General features: G+C 45.3%; 1 protein-coding gene across 1 annotated transcript; it reads left to right on the forward strand.

Moving 5' to 3' along the window:
- Window positions 1-702: 702 nt before the first annotated feature.
- Window positions 703-21,686, forward strand: LOC129817771 (thrombospondin-1-like). The gene is made up of 22 exons (XM_055873317.1): window positions 703-924; window positions 1,214-1,295; window positions 1,549-2,108; window positions 2,394-2,469; window positions 3,693-3,785; window positions 3,978-4,087; window positions 4,487-4,612; window positions 5,263-5,359; window positions 6,638-6,811; window positions 7,112-7,288; window positions 7,616-7,789; window positions 8,095-8,375; window positions 8,679-8,897; window positions 9,147-9,254; window positions 10,253-10,412; window positions 10,670-10,788; window positions 17,481-17,715; window positions 17,867-18,094; window positions 18,246-18,517; window positions 18,606-18,703; window positions 18,817-18,956; window positions 19,114-21,686. Exons 2-22 carry the CDS (start codon window positions 1,232-1,234, stop codon window positions 19,119-19,121), a joined length of 3,519 nt encoding a protein of 1,172 aa, XP_055729292.1. The 5' UTR covers window positions 703-924; window positions 1,214-1,231; the 3' UTR covers window positions 19,122-21,686.
- The last annotated feature ends 3,571 nt before the right edge of the window (window positions 21,687-25,257 follow it).

Genomic DNA, 25,257 nt, shown 5'->3' on the forward strand with positions numbered 1-25,257 from the left:
ATGCCCAGAACATCCACAAATGCATTTAGGCCATAGGTCACATGGAATATAATTGTATTATATGACCTGATAAAAATAACAACCGGTAATAGTACATCACATCTGTGTGTGTGGATTGTATGGAAATCCACGTGTTCTCATCCGTATCGTTGCAGGATGGCCCTCGGCGCATCTCTAGTGAGCTCACAACGACTCCTAGCGGACAAACCTGGAACAGCAGTAGGGAATAAAATCCCTTCCGTTGCCTGATTGAGCATCCTCTACCAAGTCTCTGAAGCGCAGTCGGGGAAACAAATAAGGACCCGTTTCTATTCGATTTTTAATAGCACCTCTATTTTCATTAAACTTTTCACATAGATGTACAGCAGTCTGGTGATAAAGACATGTGCATGACTTGCCACTTGGCCAGAAAACTTGATTGATAATGACAATCCTGGGATTGAGAATTGAAACAAAATGTATCAAACATGCGCAAAAGGTTCAAAGATGGAGAGGTGGATTTTTGTTATAAACCGAGAACATTTCAGACTGGTGTGTGAGACAATAACCGGAAACGATGGTCTATTAAGTATGTATCCAGTCATGGAATTTGGCCTCTGGAATGTGGCGCTTTTTTTCTCCCCCCTCTCACCATAAGCTCGTCCCTTTTTCCTTCCACCATCTGATTGGGCGAGACTCGTTCTTAGGAATGTCATGAAACTATTTAAATAGCACTTTGTCCCCTGGTTTACAGTTAGGTTCTAGCGTCCGATACCGGAGAGAATTACCATTAAATTAAAGCAACAAAAGAAACAACACATTTCTGCGTCTTAAATCGGACCGCAATTCGGTTAAAAAAAGATCAAGAAACGCTTGAATCTTGTGGATTATTATTGGATTTCTATTTGGATTTTACTGTTTCTCTCTGCTGTTTTCATTCAACAGGTGGGTGAGCAATATTTCGATTTTCTTTCAAGGAATCAATCCAAATATATATATTTTTATTATATTCTATTATATTTGATTATAAATAAATAATGTGACATAATAAAGTGTGAAATAATGTGTTTTGATGATTGTTTATTTAGATATTTAAATTATTTAATGTATAAATATTAATATAATATATGACATTTAGCAGACGCTTTTATCCAAAGCGACTTGCAATCATGCGTGCATACATTAACTTTTGTGAAAAGTGAACCTTTGACGTTTCTATGTTTCTTTCTCATAGGTAAAAACCAGTTTCACCATGAAGTTGACAGGAATATTTCTGCTATTGATGCTTTGGACCTGCGAGAGCGTACGAGTTGCAGGTGAAATCATTTGCCTGATGTGTCTACACTAGATTGAAAGGAGTTTGTGCTTCGATTTGAACATTAAACTATAGAAAAACATCAAGATTTTTCAATGTATTATTAAATCCTCTTAATGTATTGATTTACCCTGACAATGGTTTAACATAGAGATAATTTTAGGGTTTATTCCTCACAACAACAATAATCCATTCCAAAGACATGTAGTCAAAGACTAACTGTTTACGCTCATTCCCCGGTCTCCTGCATACAGAGAGCCGAGACGACAATAGCGTGTACGACCTGTTCGAGCTGGTCCAAATCCCCAAGAAAAACCACGGAGTGACCCTAGTGAAGGGCGACGACCCATACAGTCCCGCCTACAAGATCCTCAACCCGGACCTGATCCCCGAGCTCCCCGAGAGCTCCTTCAGGGACCTCATTGATTCCATCCACGCCGAGAGGGGATTCCTTCTCCTCCTCAACTTCAAGCAGTTCAAGCGGACCAGGGGCTCCCTCTTGACGGTGGAGAAGCGGGACGGTTCCGGAGCCGTGTTCGAGATCGTCTCCAACGGGAAAGCGAACACTCTGGATGTGGTTTTCTCCACCGTTACTAAGCAACAGGTGGTGTCGATAGAAGATGTGGACTTGGCAACAGGCCACTGGAAGAATATTACGCTGTTTGTGCAGGAGGACCGGGCGCAGCTGTATGTTGGCTGTGAGGAGGTGAACACGGCGGAACTGGACGCTCCCATCCAGAGCATCCTCACTCAGGAGACTCCCATCACAGCGCGTCTCAGAATCGGGAAGGGAGCGGTGAAGGACCGGTTCATGGTAAGTGAAGCTCACATGCAGAGCCCACGCGACGACGCATGATGGACCCAGATAATATACGTTGTCCAGTTGTTTTAGATGTTTAGTAATTGTTGAATATAGGATTGTGTGACACGTACATGCGTAAATATTACCGTGCGTAAAACATATAGATCTATGCGTAAAAGTTATACGCTGTATTGAAAACCCATGTAAGTGATCCATAAAGACCAATATGTGTTGCATAAAGTAGAGTGATAGTAACTGTGCAGTACTAGAGGTCAAATGTACCAATGATTCTTGCAGGGGGTGCTCCAAAACGTTCGCTTTGTCTTTGGAACCAGTTTAGAAGCGATACTGCGCAACAAAGGATGCCAAAACTGTAAGTAGCATAATCATTAACAGAAAGCATATGTGTGTGTTTATCCGTACATCACTGGTTGTTATGCTAATGCCAGCAAGCCATTCCTAAGAATATGCATGACTGTTTAAAAGCCTCATGGGGAAGTTGAGAAGGGAAAAAAAATCACATTTATATTGCTATGGGAAAGCTGGGAAGTTAACAAGCAATTCAATGCCTCCTCGGAGCTGGGCACATTAACTCATTAACTTCATTGGTGATTCAAGATAGTATGATGCTGCAATGTTCTGTAATACCCTGAGTGTAGTTACGTATTCCCAACTGTAGTTATGTCACCAATGTGCCCTGGGGACACTGTGTCTGTTGTGGTCTGATGGGTATTACCATTACAGTCTACAGTGTGTCTGTTGTGGTCTGATGTGGTCTAGTGGGTATTAGCATTACAGTCTACAGTGTGTCTGTTGTGGTCTAGTGGGTATTAGCATTACAGTCTACAGTGTGTCTGTTGTGGTCTAGTGGGTATTAGCATTACAGTCTACAGTGTGTCTGTTGTGGTCTAGTGGGTATTAGCATTACAGTCTACAGTGTGTCTGTTGTGGTCTAGTGGGTATTAGCATTACAGTCTACAGTGTGTCTGTTGTGGTCTGGTGTGGTCTAGTGGGTATTAGCATTACAGTCTACAGTGTGTCTGTTGTGGTCTGGTGTGGTCTAGTGGGTATTAGCATTACAGTCTACAGTGCTCTAACTGTCTCTCTGTGTGTTCTTACTCCCTCCCTCTTTCTCCACACCTCCTCTCTATCCCTTTTTCCCTCCCTCCCAACCCTCTCCCACTCCATCTCATTTATCTCTCTCCCCTCCCTCCCTCTCTCATACTCTCTCCCTCTCTCTCCCATCCTCCTGTATCCCTCCTTCTCCCCTGTTTCTCACTCTCCCCTCCCTCTCCCTCTCTGTCTCCCCCCTCATTCCCCCCTCTCTGTCTCTCCCCTCCCTCTCCCTCTCTGTCTCCCCCCTCACTCCCCCCTCTCTGTCTCTCTCCTCCCTCTCCCTCTCTGTCTCCCCCCTCACTCCCCCCTCTCTGTCTCTCCCCTCCCTCTCCCTCTCTGTCTCCCCCCTCACTCCCCCTCTCTGTCTCCCCCCTCCCTCTCCCTCTCTGTCTCCCCCCTCACTCTCCCCTCTCTGTCTCCCCCCTCCCTCTCCGTCTATGTCTAACTTCTTCTCCCCTCATGTCCTTCCCCCCCCCTCAGCTGTTCTGACTGATAGAATCCTCATTATGGACAACCCCATCAATGGGTCCAGCCCTGCCATTAGGACTGACTACACTGGCCACAAAACTAAAGGTAAACGCAACAGATCTGCTGGTCTCCATATAAAACCCTGTTAAAGTCTCCTCAATAAGAATAGTACAGCACAGATCTGTTAGAAAACAGTGAAAGCTATTCTATTATACTGTCAACAGTTGTCTGTAGCTGTAGGGAGTTGAAAGTAAGTCTGCAATGAATGTATCTCCATGGTGTTTTGCCTCCCTCCAGACCTGCAGATGATCTGTGGGTTCTCCTGTGAGGACCTGGCTGGCATGTTCAAGGAGCTGAAGGGGTTGGGAGTGGTGGTGAAGGAGCTGTCTAACGAGCTGCGCAAAGTGGTGAGGAAACACACCTGTCTGTCTGTCTGTCTGTCTGTCTGTCTGTGGCATGAGACTCTGCAACAACCAGTTGTTCTGCCACTGCATGTGTATCTTGCTTAGCATACTGGTCTCCCAGCACCAGCTAGTCTGACAAACTGCATTTTAATTCATTCATTACATCAAATTAGGTCCATCTTTTCTTAATTTACTCTCACTTGGAAGACTTCTTAATGATAAACTAGTATGAGATGCTGACAGACATTCTCAAACACCTGAGTCTCCTCCAAACCACTCAGGCTATCAAGAAATGAAGAGTGAAACAGTGTGTGGATCTGAAACCCTGAACCCTTGAGGGACTGAGCACTCTGCTCACGTCGTATTCATACTGAATGTCTCACATCTGCCTGCTGTTTTCAGACGGATGAGAACAAGCTGTTGATGAACAGAGTGGGGATCCACAGTGGAGTCTGTCTGCACAACGGCATCGTCCACAAGAACAAGGCCGAGTGGACCGTCGACGACTGCACCGAGTGCACTTGTCAGGCAAGGACCGAAGTCGAGAGACTGTGTGTGTGTGTGTGGGGGGGGGGGTTCAAGCCTGTGTGTTTGCACTTGCAGACAGCCACTTGCAAACACACACCCATCCCCCACTCAGCAAGCGCCTTCTCACTACATCTGGCCAGTAATTGGGTAGGAGGAGGAGGCTTGAATCAGGCCAATAAGCCAACAGTGGGTCTGTAATGATCTGAGCATGGCCCAGGCCTACCACTGCAGTGAACAGACAGAGCCTGAACAGGAGGGATGTTCCTCTCAGCACACACACAAACACACACAAACATACATACATACGCCCCTAACACCTATTACCATGCCCCGTTCAAAGGCACTTAATAAATATTTTGTCTTGCCCATTCACCCTCTGAATGGCACTCATACACAATCCGTGTCTCAATATTATCAAGCCTTAAAAATCTGTAACCTGTCTCCTCCCCTTCGTCATGGAAAGAGCAGGTGTTCATGTTTTGTACACTCAGTGTATACAGTGCTGTTGTCATAGTGTGGCTGCTAATGTAAAAAGCTCTTTAGAAAATACATTTGATAGATTCTTTTTTTACCACCTACCTGAGTGACTACATGCTCTTCAAGTTCAGGAAATGACCTAGTCCTTTGTCACTGTCTCCGCCCCTCCGTAGAACTCTGCCACAGTATGCCGCAAGATCTCCTGCCCGCTGATCCCCTGTGCCAACGCCACCGTGTCCGATGGAGAGTGTTGTCCGCGCTGTGGAACACGTAAGTTCCTCTATTCTCCAATGTTCCAACCCTAGAATTAGAATGAATGGTTCTGATTCTAGGGTTCCATTTCTGTCTTTCCAACTTCCAACAAAACTATTCACCTCTCAGGAAGTAACATAAAACATACAAACAAAGGTTTGCAGTATACCACTGTATTATAAACCCAAAGCTTGTTCTGTTTCACTGAAAATCTATGAATGGCCTGAGTTGTCCTAAGGGTTAATGTCTCTAAGACCATTTCAAACAACACTCCATTTACTGTTAGCTATTTGGACCTGCTTCACTAAATAAAGCATGAAACCACAACAACTTTTCTGGATGTAAAGGTTTCTATTCAAGAAAACCAAATTCATTTTAAGGGTGATTTAAGTTCCCTAGCTCGTCAACGTATGAGTGTGTCGGAACATTGGCGCGTTGTCCACCCCCAAAATATCTTTGAATCTTCAACTTTTAATGGCTATAATTTGGCCAAATTGGTTGAAGTGGGATGGAAAATTGGTGGGCTGTTCAGCGCTGCCATCCTACACTCAAGAACAAGTGACATTTTCCACATACCTAAGACAGCAGTGGCCCCTGAAATCTAAAGACACATGGAGAACCTCTACCTCGGTCACTCAAACGTTTTGACATGATCAAGAACCCTGCTATGAGCAAATGCAATTGGCTCTTTAAAGTAACAACAGTCAATGGGGGATCCCAGTCATATTCCTAGAAGGACTTATCCACTCCCACTGGCTTCCCTTTGGGATTTCTCCTGCCCCTGAAATCCCTGGAGTGGGCCATCACTCTGACTCTACACGCACGCACGCACGCACACACACACACACACACACACCCCGGGGCTAAACTCAGTACATTAGACTGGAGCTTTAAGAACTTTAAGAGCTTATAACCCTCATTTTCTGCTTGGGGACTCTGCAGTCCAATAGCTCTCTCATTGTCTCCCTCTCTGTCCTCCCCCTCCCTCCCTCCCTCCCTCCCTCCCTCCCTCCCTCCCTCCCTCCCTCCCTCCCTTCCTTCCTTCCTTCCTTCCTTCCTTCCTTCCTCCTCCCTCCTCTCCCTCCTCTACCTCCCTCCTCTCCCTCCCCTCCCCTCCTCTCCCTCCTCTCCCTCCCTCCTATCCCTCCTCTCCTCTCCCTCCCTCCTATCCCTCCTATCCCTCCTCTCCCTCCCCTCCCTCCCTCTTCCTCCTCTCCCTCCCCTTCCATCCTTCCTCGCTCTTTCTCACTCCTCCCCTCCCTCCTCCCCTCCCTCCTTCTCTCTCTGTCTCCATAGTGAGTGACTATGCGGAGGACGGCTGGTCCCTCTGGTCTGAATGGACACGCTGTTCCGTGTCTTGTGGGCGGGGCATCCAGCAGAGAGGCCGCTCCTGCGATCGCATTAACAACAACTGCGAAGGAACCTCCGTCCAAACCAGGGACTGCTACCTTCAGGAGTGTGACAAACGCTGTGAGTTCAGTGTTCACATGACAAACGACCAAACAAATCACATTCATCAATCGTCACACAGGGAAACTTGTATCACAGATTTGTATCCATGGTGACAGAAACGATAGACCTGCACCCATATCTAAGTATCCATCCACAGATCAGCCACCTGTGACTCCACAGAGCAACAACTCACTGCCATAACTTATTTTACCCTGTTTTGACTGGACAATGGCCTATATAGCATGACAATGACCCATAACCAAGTTTCTTATTGACCCCTGACCTTCAACCTCTGACCTCTACTCTGTGTCCCTCCAGTCAAGCAGGACGGTGCCTGGAGCCACTGGTCCCCCTGGTCTTCCTGCTCGGTCACCTGTGGGGCGGGTGTCATCACCCGTATCCGTCTCTGCAACTCCCCCACACCCCAGCTGGGAGGCAAGGACTGCCAAGGAGATGGAAGACAGACTGAGAAGTGCACCAAGTCACCCTGCCCCAGTGAGTACCATTAGTCACAGGCTTTTATGCACAAGACCTGGGTCAAATACATATGCTATCATCTCCTTTTTTATGCACACCACACCGTGAGATGTTTCTAGTCAAATACATCATCTCAATCCTCATCTTATCTCTACATAGTGAGTTTCCAGAGCAGATTGTCACTGTTTCTTGTTTGGCAAGTCAACAAACAAGAATTTGTCTAAAGAAAAAGAAAAACTGCCACCCGGACTACTTGTCATTGTGCCTATTTAATACAACACAGACCCTACTAGGGACATCACGTACACCTGTACTGACCTCTACCTGTCTCTTCTTCTCTCTCAGTCAACGGTAACTGGGGACCCTGGTCGCTATGGGATACCTGCTCTTCCACCTGTGGAGGAGGAGCCCAGACACGTAAACGTCTCTGCAATGACCCCGCCCCCAAATATGGTGGTAAGGAGTGTCAGGGTGACTCCAAGGCCACTCAGCTGTGCAACAAGAACGCCTGTCCCGTCGGTGAGTAGCACTGGATGAGTTCCAAATGGCACCCAATGTCTCAAATGGCACCCAATGTCTCAAATGGCACCCAATGTCTCAAATGGCACCCAATGTCTCAAATGGCAGCTGACGTTTCTTATAACTCCTACATGCTGTGAATTAGTTGCTAAAATTGTAGTTTTTAGACAGTTTAGTTAGTACAGTAACACTTTCAAAATATGACTTTTAATTATTTTAGGGCTTTATAAACGCCATAAGAGTCTACTTAAACACAGACCGCAGTTAGTACTTAAAAACAGTCAGTAATCAGTCTCTCCCCTCAGATGGCTGTCTGTCTAACCCCTGCTTTCCTGGGGCCAAGTGCACCAGCTTTCCCGATGGAACATGGAGTTGTGGGAAATGTCCCACTGGTTACTCTGGTGACGGCATCAAGTGCAAGGACGTTGACGAGTGTAAAGAGGTTCCTGACGCTTGCTTCGTGTTCAACGGAGTGCACCACTGTGAGAACACTGACCCTGGCTACAACTGTCTGCCCTGTCCCACACGCTACTCTGGACCTCAGCCCTTCGGCAGGGGAGTGGAGGAGGCCGCCGCCAAGAAACAGGTTGGTAGCATCACCTGGTGCTGTGGACTAGTGTTGTGATGATAGTCCTGTCATACTGTATATCTGTCCTCAGTTGATTTAGAACTTTAGAAATATGGAATTTAGAATTAAGAATTTAGAATTAAGAATTTGGAATTTACAAGATCAAAGATCGCTTTACAAAAGCCTAGCTTTTCTTTGTCCAGATCACACTGCCAACTCTGTTACATGGCGGTCAGCAGATTGTGCCCTTTGAAAACAAAGACAGGTAGCCACAATATTCCCTGGCTTGTCTGACCACCTCTTCCATTCCGTTTACTCCAGGTGTGTACACCACGTAACCCCTGCTTGGATGGGAGCCACGACTGCAACAAGAACGCCCGATGTAACTACCTGGGACACTTTGCCGACCCCATGTACCGCTGTGAGTGTAAGCCTGGCTATGCTGGGAACGGACACATCTGTGGTGAGGACACGGACCTGGACGGATGGCCCAACCAAGACCTGGTCTGTGTGGAGAACGCCACCTACCACTGCAAAAAGGTATGCACTTCCTGACTCGTATAGATCCCTGAATAGGTCCAGCTTGCTGTTTAACTAGTAAAAACCACACATCCCTTTTGAGTGATGTGCCAATGCTGACTGCAATTAGAAAGAACAATTATTTTTTGAAAGAAAAACAAAAACTGGTACATTTAATGTCTTAAAGGACTGTTACTATAGTTCAATATAATATTCGTGCTTGTTGACTACATCGTTGTAAACGTATGACGTCACCTTTCCTTTTTGTAGGACAACTGCCCCAACCTTCCCAACTCAGGCCAAGAAGACTATGACAAGGATGGTGTTGGTGACGCGTGTGACAACGATGATGACAATGATGCCATTCTCGACGACAGGGTAAGTGAAGAATTAATCATTGATTCACTCATTGAAGGTCTGAAGTCCTACCCCTTACTGAGAGAAATGAATCCAGGTTATGCTACCGCTTTGGTAGTCAGTGTGTGTACGAGCGAGTGTGTGTGTGTGTATGTGTTCAGTTTTGGCAGTGAGACATAAATGTGGTTTTACATTCATCATTCATGCTGTGAAATAAGGGGAAGGAAAACAAAAAAGAAAAACACATTTTTTTTTTGCCTTCAGAGACAAATCTCAAATCCCAACACAGAGGTCCCACTCTGAACGAGCCGCGGTGTAATCTGCTAGTCCTAACATTATATTTGGGACAGGGCCTAAATAGGAAACAGGCTTTCATCCCTCCTCTCTCTATATAGGTTACACAGACCACAGCAAGTTAAAAGCACAGTATCTGAAATGAATATATCATGTCAGAGATGTTTTCCTAAGCAAGGTAGTGGACACTGGACTGATTCTTCTGGCGGTTCTGAGGCTGGACTAATTGAACAGTGCTCTCTCTCTCTCCCTCCCCCTCTCTCTCCCTCCCCTCTCTCTATCTCTCCCTCCAATCTGTCCCTCCCCCTCTCTCTATCTCTCCCTCCCCCTCTCTCTCTCTTTCCCCCTCTATCTCTCCCTCCAATCTCTCCCTCCCCCTCTCCCCTCTCTCTCTCTCTTTCCAACCTCCGTCTCTCTGCCTCGCTCTCCCCTCCTCTCCCTCCACCTCTCGCCCTCGCCCTCACTCTCCTCTCCCCCTCTCCCCCTCTCTCTCTCCCCTCCCTCTCTCTCTCTCTCCCCCCTCAATTTCTCTCCTCTGTCTCTCTCTCTCTCCCCATCTCCCCCCTCTCTCTCCCTCCCCCCTCAATTTCTCTGCTCTGTTTCTCTCTCTCCCCCTCCCTCTCTCGCTCCCCATCTACCCTTCTTTCTCTCAACCCCTCACCCCCCTCTCTCTCTCGCTCTCCCTCCCCCTATCCCCCCCCTTCCTCTCTCTCCCCTCTCTACAGGATAACTGTCCGTTTGTGTACAACCCCAGGCAATATGACTATGACAGAGATGATGTTGGAGATCTTTGTGATAACTGTCCTTACAACAGCAACCCTGACCAGACCGACACAGACAACAACGGGGAAGGAGACGCCTGCTCTGTGGACATTGACGGAGATGGTGAGACTCTAAACCTGCTTAGTGGAGAGACTCTAACCTTGCTTATCTGTCCCTATTTAGGACCTATACGATATAATGTACATGCTGTAGATTGGTGTTGAATGGAGGCCCCACACCGGTCAATGAGAGCGCTTTGAAACCAAGTGCAAATTGACTGTATGCACAAGCATGCATTCCATTACTAACTCAACTACAAGTCATTTTACTCACCTTCCTCCTCTTCCCCTGAATAACAACTACTGTGATTGGTCCAACAGGTATTCTGAATGAGAAAGATAACTGCCCGTACGTCTACAACGTGGACCAGCGAGACACTGACCTGGACGGTGTGGGAGACATGTGTGACAACTGTCCTCTGGAACACAACCCTGACCAGGTGTGTGTACATACACTTACAACCTATTCTACACACACACACACACACACACACACACACACACACACACACACACACACACACACACACACACACACACACACACACACACACACACACATACACATACATACACACATGTGCAGTCAGAGATGTATGCACGTAGGGGTACACACGCATGCCACTATCACAAACACTGTCTGTCATTCTAGAAGAACTCTCTCTGTTGTGTGAGAGTTGCACTGGGTCGCTGTACTGGGTCGCTGTACTGGGTCGCTGTAATGGGTCGCTGTACTGGGTCGCTGTACTGGGTCGCTGTACTGGGTTGCTGTACGGGGTCGCTGTACGGGGTCGCTGCACTGGGTAGATGTAATGGGTCACTGTACTGGGTCACTGTACTGGGTCGCTGTACTGGGTCGTTGCACTGGGTCGCTGCACTGGATCGCTGCACTGAGTCGCTGTACTGGGTTGCTGTACTGGGTCACTGTACTGGGTCACTGTACTGGGTCGTTGCACTGGGTCGTTGCACTGGGTCGCTGCACTGGGTCGCTGTACTGGGTCGCTGTACTGGGTCGCTGTACTGGGTAGATGTACTGGGTCGCTGCACTGGGTCGCTGCACGGGGTCGCTGTACGGGGTCGCTGCACTGGGTCGCTGTACTGGGTCGCTGTACTGGGTAGATGTACTGGGTAGATGTACTGGGTAGATGCACTGGGTCGCTGTACTGAGTCGCTGTACTGAGTCGCTGTACTGGGTAGATGTAATGGGTAGATGTACTGGGTAGATGTACTGGGTAGATGTACTGGGTCACTGCACTGGGTAGATGTACTGGTTCACTGTACTGGGTAGATGTACTGGGTCGCTGTACTGGGTAGATGTACTGGGTCACTGTACTGGGTCGCTGTACTGGGTAGATGTACTGGGTAGATGTACTGGGTAGATGCACTGGGTCGCTGTACTGGGTCGCTGTACTGGGTCGCTGTACTGGGTCGATGTACTGGGTAGATGTACTGGGTCGCTGTACGGGGTCGCTGCACTGGGTCGCTGTACTGGGTCCCTGTACTGGTAGATGTACTGGGTCGCTGTACGGGGTCGCTGCACTGGGTTGCTGTACTGGGTCGCTGTACTGGGTCACTGTACTGGGTAGATGTACTGGGTAGATGTAATGGGTCGCTGTACTGGGTAGATGTACTGGGTCGCTGCACTGGGTCGATGTACTGGGTAGATGTAAGTCTAGGCTGTATCGTGCCATGTTAAGGTGGAGTTAAATCCTCTGCAGCTCAGGGGCATATACAGCATGCATGGGGAGCCAGGCTTTTCAATGGGGCATTGACATTGACTTTGTCTGCTCAGAAGGAAAGGTGGAGTGATGGAGGGGTAGAGGCCAGGGTGGGGCTCCGGGCTTTTTGTTATTACCCAGGAATGGGCTCGCCCCTGGCTGTATGCGTGCCCCGTCGGGCGTCGGCACACACACAAGCCCCGTGTGGATCCCACCTGTGCCATGCTAGACTGACGACCAGGAATGTGTTCGGAACAACAGGACTCAGTTAGGGGGGAAATGGGCGGAATTCACACCAATCCAATCCTTCCCCCTCTCCCTCCCTCGCCTCGTGTGAGGCAATGAAATCTGTGTGTAGTCTTGCCAAGCAGCAGGCACAGGAGATTCATGCAGGGATATGGCTAGCATGCTTCTGTCTGTGGAAAGACCTGCCTACTGGTGCTAGTGGAGCAGATGGGAGGGAAGGAGGAGGAGAGAAGGGAAGGGAAGAAGGGAGGGAAGGGGGAGGAGAGAAGGGAAGGAAGGAGGGAAGGAGGGGGAGAGAGGGAAGAATGGAGGGAAGGGGGAGGAGAGAAGGAGGAGGAGAGAAGGAGGAGGAGAGAGGGAAGGAGGAGAGAGGGAAGGAGGAGAGAGGGAAGGAGGAGGAGAGAAGGGAGGATGGAGGGAAGGAGGGGGAGAGAGGGAAGGAGGAGGCGGAGAGAAGGGAGGATGGAGGGAAGGAGGAGGAGAGAAGGAAGGATGGAGGAGAGAAGGAGGAGGAGAGAAGGAAAATGGAGGGAAGGAGGAGGAGAGAAGGGAGGGAAGGAGGAGGAGAGAAGGGAGGGAAGAATGGAGGGAAGGAGGAGGAGAGAAGGGGGAGGAGAGAAGGAAGGATGGAGGGAAGGAGGAGGAGGGAAGAATGGAGGAGGAGAGAAGGAAGAATGGAGGGAAGGAGGAGGAGAGAAGGAAGGAGGAGGAGAGAAGGAAGGAAGGAAGGAAGGAGGGAAGAAGGAAGAGAGAAGGGGTGTGTTTATAGGGTACAGGGTTTATAGGGTACAGGGTTTATAGGGTATAGGGTTTATAGGGTACAGGGTTTATAGGGTATAGGGTTGATAGGGTACAGGGTTTATAGGGTATAGGGTATAGGGTTGATAGGGTATAGGGTTTATAGGGTACAGGGTTTATAGGATATAGGGTTGATAGGGTACAGGGTTTATAGGGTATAGGGTTGATAGGGTACAGGTTTTATAGGGTACAAGGTTTATAGGGTACAGGGTTGATAGGGTATAGGGTTTATAGGGTACAGGGTTGATAGGGTACAGGGTTTATAGGGTACAGGGTTTATAGGGTTGATGGGGTACAGGGTTTATAGGGTACAGGGTTTATAGGGTACAGGGTTTATAGGGTATAGGGTTTATAGGGTATAGGGTTGATAGGGTATATAAGGTATAGGGTTTATAGGATATAGGGTTGATAGGGTATAGGGTTTATAGGGTATAGGGTTTATAGGGTACAGGGTTGATAGGGTACAGGGTTGATAGGGTACAGGGTTTATAGGGTACCGGGTTGATAGGGTACAGGGTTGATAGGGTACAGGGTTTATAGGGTACCGGGTTTATAGAATACTTTGATTGTCAGCAGATGAAAAGCTCCACCAGAAGACAAATTGATCTTGGTAGGTTTAGAGAGGGGAGAGTGAACAGAGCCTGGGAATGGTCCATTATGAGAGGAGGGGAGAGTGAACAGAGCCTGGGGATGGTCCATTATGAGAGGAGGGGAGAGTGAACAGAGCCTGGGGATGGTCCATTATGAGAGGAGGGGAGAGTGAACAGAGCCTGGGGATGGTCCATTATGAGAGGAGGGGAGAGTTAACAGAGCCTGGGGATGGTCCATTATGAGAGGAGGAGAAGAGGAGGAGATTAAACAGATGAACAGAGCCTGGGGATGGTCCATTATGAGAGGAGGGGAGAGTGAACAGAGCCTGGGGATGGTCCATTATGAGAGGAGGGGAGGAGAAGAGGAGGAGATATTAAACAGATGAACAGAGCCTGGGGATGGTCCATTATGAGAGGAGGGGAGGAGAAGAGGAGGAGATATTAAACAGATGAACAGAGCCTGGGGATGGTCCATTATGAGAGGAGGGGAGGAGAAGAGGAGGAGATATTAAACAGATGAACAGAGCCTGGGGATGGTCCATTATGAGAGGAGGGGAGGAGAAGAGGAGGAGATATTAAACAGATGAACAGAGCCTGGGGATGGTCCATTATGAGAGGAGGGGAGGAGAAGAGGAGGAGATATTAAACAGATGAACGGAGCCTGGGGATGGTCCATTATGAGAGGAGGGGAGGAGAAGAGGAGGAGATATTAAACAGATGAACAGAGCCTGGGGATGGTCCATTATGAGAGGAGGGGAGGAGAAGAGGAGGAGACATTAAACAGATAAACAGAGCCTGGGGATGGTCCATTATGAGAGGAGAGATATTAGGAAATGAGAGGTTGAACGAATGGTACAGCTGGAAATCAAATCAGCATCAGGTGTCATTCTCTGTTAGTTGTCCCTAGGTACAGTTAAAGGATCAGCTCACCTTCCCCATGTTCTACACCTTATCTGTAGGAAGGAAACACAAAACAGACCCCAGATCAGTGTCAAAGGAGATCTACAGTAGGAATCTAGGAGAGGAGCACAATATTTACCTCACATCGGTGTCTCAGGGCAACTCACAGTATGTTATATAATCTCCACCAACTCACGATATGTTAAATAATCTCCACCAACGCACAATAAGTTAAATAATCTCCGCCAACTCACAATATGTTAAATAATCTCCGCCAACTCACAATATGTTATATAATCTCCACCAACTCACAATAGGTTAAATAATCTCCACCAACTCACAATATGTTAAATAATCTCCGCCAACTCACAATATGTTATATAATCTCCACCAACTCACAATAGGTTAAATAATCTCCACCAACGCACAATATGTTAAATAATCTCCACCAACTCACAATATGTTAAATAATCTCCTCCAACTCACAATATGTTAAATAATCTCCGTCAACGCACAATATGTTAAATAATCTCCACCAACTCACAATATGTTAAATAATCTCCACCAACTCACAATATGTTAAATAATCTCTGCCAACTCACAATAGGTTAAATAATCTCCACCAATTTACAATATGTTAAATAATCTCCACCAACTCACAATAGGTTAAATAATCTCCACCAACTCACAATATGTTAAATAATCTCCACCAACTCACAATAGGTTAAATAATCTCCACCAACTCACAATTTTTTTACATTTTATTTTTATTTCACCTTTATTTAACCAGGTAGGCAAATTGAGAACAAGTTCTCATTTGCAACTGCGACCTGGCCAAGATAAAGCAAAGCAGTTCGACACATACAACAACACAGAGTTACACATGGGGTAAAACAAACATACAGTCAATAATACAGTAGAAAAATAAGTCTATATACAATGTGAGCAAATGAGGTGAGATAAGGGAGGTAAAGGCAATAAATAGGCCATGGTGGCGAAGTAAATACATATAGCAAGTAAAACACTGGAATGGTAGATTTGCAGTGGATGAATATGCAAAGTAGAAATCCTGGGGTGCAAAGGAGCAAAATAAATAAATACAGTAGGGGAAGAGGTAGTTGTTTGGGCTAAATATAGATGTGCTATGTACAGGTGCAGTAATCTATGAGCTGCTCTGACAGCTGCTGCTTAATAAAGCCAGTGAGGAAGATAAGTGTTTCCAGTTTCAGAGATTTTTGTAGTTCGTTCCAGTCATTGGCAGCAGAGAACTGGAAGGAGAGGCGGCCAAAGGAGGAATTGGCTTTGGGGGTGACCAGTGAGATATACCTGCTGGAGCGCGTGCTACGGGTGGGTGCTGCTATGGTGACCAGCGAGCTGAGATAAGGGGGCACTTTATCTAGCAGGGTCTTGTAGATGACCTGGAGCCAGTGGGTTTGGCGACGAGTATGAAGCGAGGGCCAGCCAACGAGAGCGTACAGGTCGCAGTGGTGGGTAGTATATGGGGCTTTGGTGACAAAACGGATGGCACTGTGATAGACTGCATCCAATTTATTGAGTAGGGTATTGGAGGCTATTTTGTAAATGACATCACCGAAGTCGAAGATCGGTAGGATGGTCAGTTTTACAAGGGTATGTTTGACAGCATGAGTGAAGGATGCTTTGTTGCAAAATAGGAAGCCAATTCTAGATTTAACTTTGGATTGGAGATGTTTGATGTGAGTCTGGAAGGAGAGTTTACAGTCTAACCAGACACTTAGAATATGTGGACAACTACAAATACCTAAATCAGAACTGTCCAGAGTAGTGACGCTGGACGGGCGGGCAGGTGCAGGCAGCGATCGGTTGAAGAGCATGCATTTAGTTTTACTTGTATTTAAGAGCAGTTGGAGGCCACGGAAGGAGAGTTGTATGGCATTGAAGCTCGTCTGGAGGGTTGTTAACACAGTGTCCAAAGAAGGGCCAGAAGTATACAGAATGGTGTCGTCTGCGTAGAGGTGGATCAGAGACTCAATAATCTCTACCAACTCACAATATGGTAAATAATCTCCACCAACTCACAATATGGTAAATAATCTCCACCAACTCACAATATGGTAAATAATCTCCACCAACTCACAATATGTTAAATAATCTCCACCAACTCACAATAGGTTAAATAATCTCCGTCAACGCACAATATGTTAAGTAATCTCCACCAACTCACAATATGGTAAATAATCTCCACCAACGCACAATATGGTAAATAATCTCCACCAACTCACAATATGGTAAATAATCTCCACCAACGCACAATATGTTAAGTAATCTCCACCAACTCACAATATGTTAAATAATCTCCACCAACTCACAATATGTTAAATAATCTCCGTCAACGCACAATATGTTAAATAATCTCCACCAACTCACAATAGGTTAAATAATCTCCGCCAACTCACAATATGTTAAATAATCTCCACCAACTCACAATATGTTAAATAATCTCCACCAACTCACAATATATTAAATAATCTCCACCAACTCACAATATGTTAAATAATCTCCACCAACTCACAATATGGTAAATAATCTCCACCAACTCACAATATGGTAAGTAATCTCCACCAACTCACAATATGTTAAATAATCTCCTCCAACTCACAATATGTTAAATCATCTCCACCAACTCACAATATGGAAAGTAATCTCCACCAACTCACAATATGGTAAGTAATCTCCACCAACTCACAATATGGTAAGTAATCTCCACCAACTCACAATATGGTAAGTAATCTCCACCAACTCACAATATGGTAAATAATCTTCACCAACAGGTGTATCTACTGTGTTGCAACCCCTAACATTAGCTAGCATGCTAATGTAAATGTCCATTTACCTCTACAGGTTGACTCTGATGACGACCGTGTGGGAGACAAGTGTGACAGTAACCAGGACATCGATGAGGACGGCCACCAGAATAACCTGGACAACTGCCCCTACATCCCCAACGCTAACCAGGCCGACCATGACAAAGACGGCAAGGGAGACGCCTGCGACCACGATGATGACAACGACGGGATCCCTGACGAGAAAGACAACTGCAGACTGGCCTTCAACCCTGACCAGCTCGACTCTGATGGTGAGTTAGATGAAGAATAGGAGAGATACGAGATAAAATTGGAGTTCAATTTCTTATTCAACTAATAAAGTTCGACATTAGTTAACGGATAAGTTCATTAGCTGCTTCATCCTAAAACATGTTATTTACTGAACTTTCAATCTTCTTCCAGGTGATGGTCGCGGAGATGTTTGCAAAGACGACTTTGACCAAGACAACGTCCCTGACATCTACGACGTGTGTCCGGAGAACTTTGACATCAGCGAGACGGACTTCAGGAAGTTCCAGATGGTTCCCCTGGACCCCAAGGGAACTTCCCAGATCGATCCCAACTGGGTGGTCAGACATCAAGGCAAAGAGCTGGTCCAGACCGTCAACTGTGACCCTGGCATTGCTGTTGGTGAGTGGATTGGTTGGGAGGTGGGAGGTTGGTTGATTGGTGGGTGGCTTGATTGATTGATTCTAGACTTTGGGATATCTCAAAATAACCCAAGCCTAACTAAAAAAACACCATCCTCTCACTGACATCTTCTCTGTTTCTCCATTCCCAGGTTTTGATGAGTTCAACTCCGTGGACTTCAGTGGAACCTTCTTCATCAATACAGAGAGAGATGATGACTACGCCGGCTTTGTGTTTGGCTACCAGTCCAGCTCTAGGTTCTACGTGGTGATGTGGAAGCAGATCACACAGACTTACTGGAGCAACAAACCAACCAAAGCTCAGGGATACTCAGGACTGTCCATCAAGGTGGTCAACTCTACTACTGGACCTGGAGAGCACCTCAGGAATGCTCTCTGGCACACAGGAAACACCCCAGGACAGGTAAGATGGACAAACACACAAACACACACTGGAAAAACCTCAGGACAACACCACCTAACTCTCCCTATATTACTCCTTTCTTCTCTAGGTGAGGACTCTGTGGCACGACCCTAAGAAAGTTGGCTGGAAAGACTTCACAGCCTACAGATGGCACCTGATCCACAGACCAAGAACAGGACACATCAGGTAAGCACTGGAGACTCATTGGCCTGGTGGAGAGTTATGAGGCTTTCCATAATGCCAGTATTTACTGTATGTCCTCTGATGGTTTGTCTCAAGAGTGTTGTTTCTAATTTCAGAGTGGTCATGTACGAGGGGAAGAAGATCATGAAGGATTCTGGGAGCATATACGACAAGACGTATGCAGGCGGAAGACTAGGTCTCTTTGTCTTCTCGCAAGAGATGGTATACTTCTCAGACCTCAAGTATGAATGCAGAGGTAAGCAACAAGGACATTTCTACATCTTACTATGACTCCAACAACAATTGTTTAGTGGAATCTCTTTCACAATAGACTTATGTGAAATACCAAACCACGTAACGTAACGCTTTGTTCTAAGTTAATGCTTGACTTTTGTCCTTTGGTTTTTTTTCAGATGCATAATTGCACGGAGCAGGAAGCTCTTGGAACAATGCACCTTTCTGTATAAATATGAACAATATGTATTCCAATAGAAAAGTCCAGGGACTGTTTTTTCTACTACTCTTTTCTTCTGTGGCACTCACACTGAAGGGAGCGAGGGTGGAAGGCCTGTTGTGGTCAGCCTCGGGGTAAATTGTTTCTGGTTTGGACAGAGAACCATCCGGGTGACTGCCAGTCGAAGATCAGAGAAGCCACTCCTAACCCACCCAGAGCAGGTAGAGCCGGAAAAAAACCAGCCCGTTTGCTTTGCCTGAGTGAAATCTCCCGATGTTCCCAACCGACCGGCCGATCTCTCTCTGATCTGAAAGACCTCATTCATCCCAGTGCGGGAAAGTCTCCCGATAGACGACTATGCACTTCCAAACCTTTACATCTCTCTCGCTATCCCTCTTTCTATCCATCTCTTTTTTTCTTCTGGAATGGACGTCCCAAAGAAAGACCATGTAATGTTCCGTTTATATAAAAACAAATCTAGGCGGATATAGGTTCTGAACGATACAACTCTGATGAGGTTTTTTTGGCTCAGTGGTTGAAGAATGCAATAAGACTTTTTTTACTTTAAGTTTTGTCAGGAAAGGGCTTGTAGCCCTTGAAAGTCAGTTGCGTAACAACAAGATATGGAGGATGGTGTATGTATGATGTATATACGAATGTTTATGTGTGTAAATAAGAAGACATATAACGCTTGCTTTTACCCCTCTATAAATCTTCCCTTGGAAGACAAAAAGAAAACAAACCAAAATTAAAACGGGCCAAAATACTTTTTGTCAAATACGTGATTGCTTGTAGGCTTTGTGGCTGGCATTAGATTGATATAGACCAGTCGAAACGGAACATAGTGATACTCAGGGTAAGATGGGAGCAGCCATCTTAGCATATCAAACCATTGCAAAAAATGACAAGGGAGGGCCAATTAAAAAAGGGCATTGCCTGTGCCAGTAAGTCAAAGCCATTCTGTCTATTTAAGACACTTTCCATTTCGAACATTAAATGTTAAAAATATTCTGTTTTATATTTATTTTACAAATGTAAAAAGATAAAATTAGAAACATCTTTACAAGCTAAAAAAAATTGAAATTTTGTTTGACGGTTGAGTTGAAGTAGTTAAGGTAGCCTAATGTGATTAGCATGAGGTTGTAAGTAACAAGAACATTTCCCAGGACATAGACATATCTGATATTGGAAGAAAGCTTAAATTCCAATTTACAGTAGCTATTACAGTGAAATAATACCATGCTACTGTTTGAAGAAAGTGCACAGTTATGAACTTGAAAATGTATTAATAAACCACATTTGGGCAGTCTTGACATAACATTTTGAACAGAAATGCAATGGTTCATTGGATCCCTCTAAAATTTTGCACAAACACTGCTGCCATCTAGTGGCCAAAATCTAAATGGCGCCTGGGCTTTAATAATACATTATGGTTTTCTTTTGCATTTCAAAGATGATGGTACAAAAAAATACAATTAAAACACGTTTTTTTCTTTGTATTATCTTTTACCAGATCTAATGTGTTATATTCTCCTACATCAATTTAACATTTCCACAAACCTCAAAGTGTTTCCTTTCAAATGGTATCAAGAATATGCATATCCTTGCTTCAGGTCCTGAGCTACAGGCAGTTAGATTTGGGTATGTCATTTTAGGTGAACATTTGAGAGGGGAAAAAAAGGGGCGGATCCTTAAAGGTTAACTTTTGCCTACGCTGTAGGTACCAAACAATTCAAATACTTTGAGGAAGTAAAGACTATTCCCCAGTGTTCAAAGTGTAAACTGATCCAGAGTCGGTCAGACTGGTGCCTTTGGTGTCAGAAGTGGGATCCTACTCTTATCCCATTATAGCCATGGTTAGAAGTAAGGCATCTCACTCAGAATGTGTATGTGACCAATGTATCCTTTTATTCTGAGATTAAAAACAAAGGAACCTTTGATGTGCACATAATACCTCACTGCTGTTGTATAATTAATTTGATTAAAAAAAAAAAGTGATTTTTTTATTGTACGCTTACAGAATACAAATGGATCAACATCTTATTGCTACTGTACCGTGAATCTGTAAATATTGTTACTTTTCTTTTCAAAACAGACCCCCCCCCCATCCAACACCCCCCTACAGTAAAAAAAAAAGTTGTTTTTAAATAAATATTTTATTTTTGCTTTTATGTGTCCTTTGTCCAGTGCTCTTTTAATGGATAAATGACTGTTCTGTTTTGCTTTGTCTTTGCTGTTCTGTGTGTGAGAGATCGATTTGTGTAGATAAATGCTATTTAAATAATTTATCAGGATTCGCTGCCTGAGGAAGGGGGCGTGTCCGTATGTATAAACGGTTTGCACACTGACATGAGGATGTTCTGTTTATCGTTTAGATTTTAATTTTTACCGTTATTTTTGTACAATTTAGTGAGGCCTGTTGTCTGTAAACATTTTTACTTAGTTGTGCAATGTAAAAAAATATATATGTTTTTATCCATAGCAATTATTTTGTTATATACTTCAGAAACAATAAATAGTTGTTGAAATCCATTCTCTGTCCGTATTCACGTCTTTTCACAAACACAATGCATACATTCCATTATTTTCATATTGAACTGATCATTTTGTCTTAGTTTTGTCTAATACTGACTGCATAAAGTCTAAATATAGTGCATGGATTTGCAGCTGAGCCGAGTACAATAACATCCAGTGCTAAAGGTCCACGTAGAACACATTCAGTCACCATCATCAACATGAGCCCAGCTATCCGTCTCAAAGTCAGTGTTAGGCCCCTATTCAAAGAGCCTAATGGGGCTGTGTCCATAGACCCTCTTCTTTGTCCCTGTTAAAGACACACATGCCTTCCTCCGGGGCTCATGGGGAATGTAGCATGGTACCTTGAGCTGTCTAACCCTCCGAGAAAAGGGTTAAAGAACATTGAAAGTCAATGTAAGATCGGATACCATCATGTCGTCACTCTTTGTGATGCTGAGAGATCAATTATGTACAAACATATTACTCGAATGGAAGATATCCCCTGTACAGACATTGTTGTAACTTCTGCATGCATAATGTCAATGTTGGGGTGGAAAATAGCTTTCCCGAGACTAATAGGTTGAAGAACAGCCTTAGCCCCCTCAGCCATGGGCTGTCCCAAATGGCAACCTATTCCCCATATGGCTCTGGTCAAATATAGAGCACTATATAGGGTATAGGGTGCTTTTTGGGTCCAAGCCATGGTCCATGTTTGTTCAGACCCCCATTCTACTGGTCCTGCGATAGAGGAAGCACTACCATGTAGCCTACACAGATGATACATCAACCTCATTGCTCGGAAGAGAAATACACTACATGACCGAAAGTACATGGGCACCTGCTCGTCGAACATCTCATTCCAAAATCATGGGCATTAATAAGGAGTTGGTCCTGTCCTTTGCTGTTATAACAGCCTTCACTCTTCTGGAAAGGCTTTTCACTAGATGTTGGAACAGGGTTCTGTGCATGACAGTCAAGTTCTTCCACACCGATCTCGAGAAACCATTTTGTATGAACCTTGCTTTGTGCACGGGGGCATTGTCATGCTGAAACAGGAAAGGACCTTCCCCAAACTGTTACCACAAACTTGAAAGCACAGAATTGTCTAGAATGTCATTGTATGCTGTAGAGTTAAGATTTCCCTTCACTGGAACTAAGAGGCATGATCCATGAAAAACAGCCTCAGACCATTATTCCTCCACCAAACTTTACAGTTACCACTATGCATTGGGGCAGGTAGCGTTCTCCTGGCATCTGCCATACTCAGATTCGTCTCTTGGACTGCCAGATGGTGAAGCGTGATTCATCACTCCAGAGAACATGTTTCCACTGCTCCAGAGTCCAATGGCGCCAACCTTTACACCACTCCAACCAACGCCTGGCATTGGTAATCTTAGGCTTGTGTGCGACTGCTCGGTCATGGAAACCCATTTCAGTAAGCTCCCAACGAACAGTTATTGTTCTGACGTTGCTTCCAGAGGCAGTTTGGAACTCGGTAGCGTGTGTTGCAACTGAGGACGGACAATTATTATTTTTTTCGTTCTGTGAACTTATGAGCCATTGTTGCTCCTAGACTTTTCCACTTCACAATAACAGCACTTACAGTTGACCGGGGAAGTTCTAGCAGGGCAGAAATTTGACAAACTGACTTGTTGGAAAGGTGGCATCCTATGACGGTGCCACGTTTAAAATCACTGAGCTCTTCAGTAAAGCCATTCTACTGCCAATGTTTGTCTATGGAGATTGCATAGCTGTGTGCTCAATTTTAAGCACCTGTCAGCAACGGGTGTCGCTGAAATAGCCAAATCCACTCATTTGAAAGGGTGTCCACATACTTTTGTATACAGTATATAGTGTGTATGCATAGTCAGGATGGGGTGAATCCTGGCTTCTGCATCAGTAGATTTCACAGAATTTCCAATTGACATCAATATAGTAGGGGGCGGCAGATAGCCTAGTGGTTAGAGTGTTGGGCCAGTAACAAAAGGTTGATGGATATCCTTCCTGTTTATCCCTGTCCGGGGGTATCATCGGATGGGGCCACAGTGTCTCCTGACCCCTCCTGTCCCAGCCTCCAGTATTTATGCTTCAGTAGTTTATGTGTCGGGAGGCTAGGGTCAGTTTGTTATATCTGGAGTACTTCTCCTGTCTTATCCGGTGTCCTGTGTGAATTTAAGTATGCTCTCTCTAATTCTCTCTTTCTCTCTTTCTTTCTCTCTCTCGGAGGACCTGAGCCCTAGGACCATGCCTCAGGACTACCTGGCATGATGAGTCCTTGCTGTCCCCAGTCCACCTGGCCGTGCTGCTGCTCCAGTTTCAACTGTTCTGCCTGCGGCTATGGAAACCTGACCTGTTCACCGGACGTACTACCTGTCCCAGACCTGCTGTTTTCAACTCACGAGAGACAGCAGGAGCGGTAGAGATACTCTTAATGATCGGCTATGAAAAGCCAACTGACATTTACTCCTGAGGTGCTGACTTGCTGCACCCTCGACAACTACTGTGATTATTATTATTTGACCATGCTGGTCATTTATGAACATTTGAACATCTTGGCCATGTTCTGTTATATTCTCCACCCGGCACAGCCAGAAGAGGACTGGCCACCCCTCATAGCCTGGTTCCTCTCTAGGTTTCTCCCTAGGTTTTGGCCTTTCTAGGGAGTTTTTCCTAGCCACCTTGCTTCTACACCTGCATTGCTTTCTGTTTGGGGTTTTAGGCTGGGTTTTTGTACAGCACTTTGAAATATCAGCTGATGTAAGAAGGGCTATATAAATACATTTTATTTTATTTGATTGGATCAAGTCCCTGAGCTGACAAGTAAGAAAATCTGTCGCTCTGCCCCTGAACAAGACAATTAACCCACTGTTCCCTTGAACAAGGCAATTAACCCACTGTTCATTGTAAATAAGAATGTGTTCTTAACTGACTTTTCTAGTTAAATAAAGGTTACATTTTATAAATACATAGAAACTTGGCCAGCAGGAAAAGTAGCCTGTATGATTTTTGAGATACAGAGGCGGTATAGGGTGAATCCCTACTTGAGATACAATACTCACCCGTAATCATTTTTCACCAAAGTTTTTGCCAAATCTCCCATTGACATCCATGCATAACATACACACAAAGTAATGATTTGACACCTCTGTGAGGGGAGATTTGTTCAGAAAAACATCCCAAGTCATCGTGGTCATTACCCTTACAAAAAAAGATTGTAGTTTTTAAACTGCAGTAAAAGTGCAGTAACTGCAGTCGACTGTGATATTTTGGACCCAGTAATTGCAGAATAACTGCAGTTATTCTGCAATTACTGGGTAATTGCTAATTGACGTGAATACTGTCCGTATTCACGTCTTTTCACAAACACAATGCATACATTCCATTATTTTCATATTGAACTGATCATTTTGTCTTAGTTTTGTCTAATACTGACTGCATAAAGTCTAAATATAGTGCATGGATTTGCAGCTGAGCCGAGTACAATAACATCCAGTGCTAAAGGTCCACGTAGAACACATTCAGTCACCATCATCAACATGAGCCCAGCTATCCGTCTCAAAGTCAGTGTTAGGCCCCTATTCAAAGA

Source organism: Salvelinus fontinalis, chromosome 20 (assembly GCF_029448725.1).
Source record: "Salvelinus fontinalis isolate EN_2023a chromosome 20, ASM2944872v1, whole genome shotgun sequence".
In the NCBI taxonomy this organism is placed as follows: domain Eukaryota; kingdom Metazoa; phylum Chordata; class Actinopteri; order Salmoniformes; family Salmonidae; genus Salvelinus; species Salvelinus fontinalis.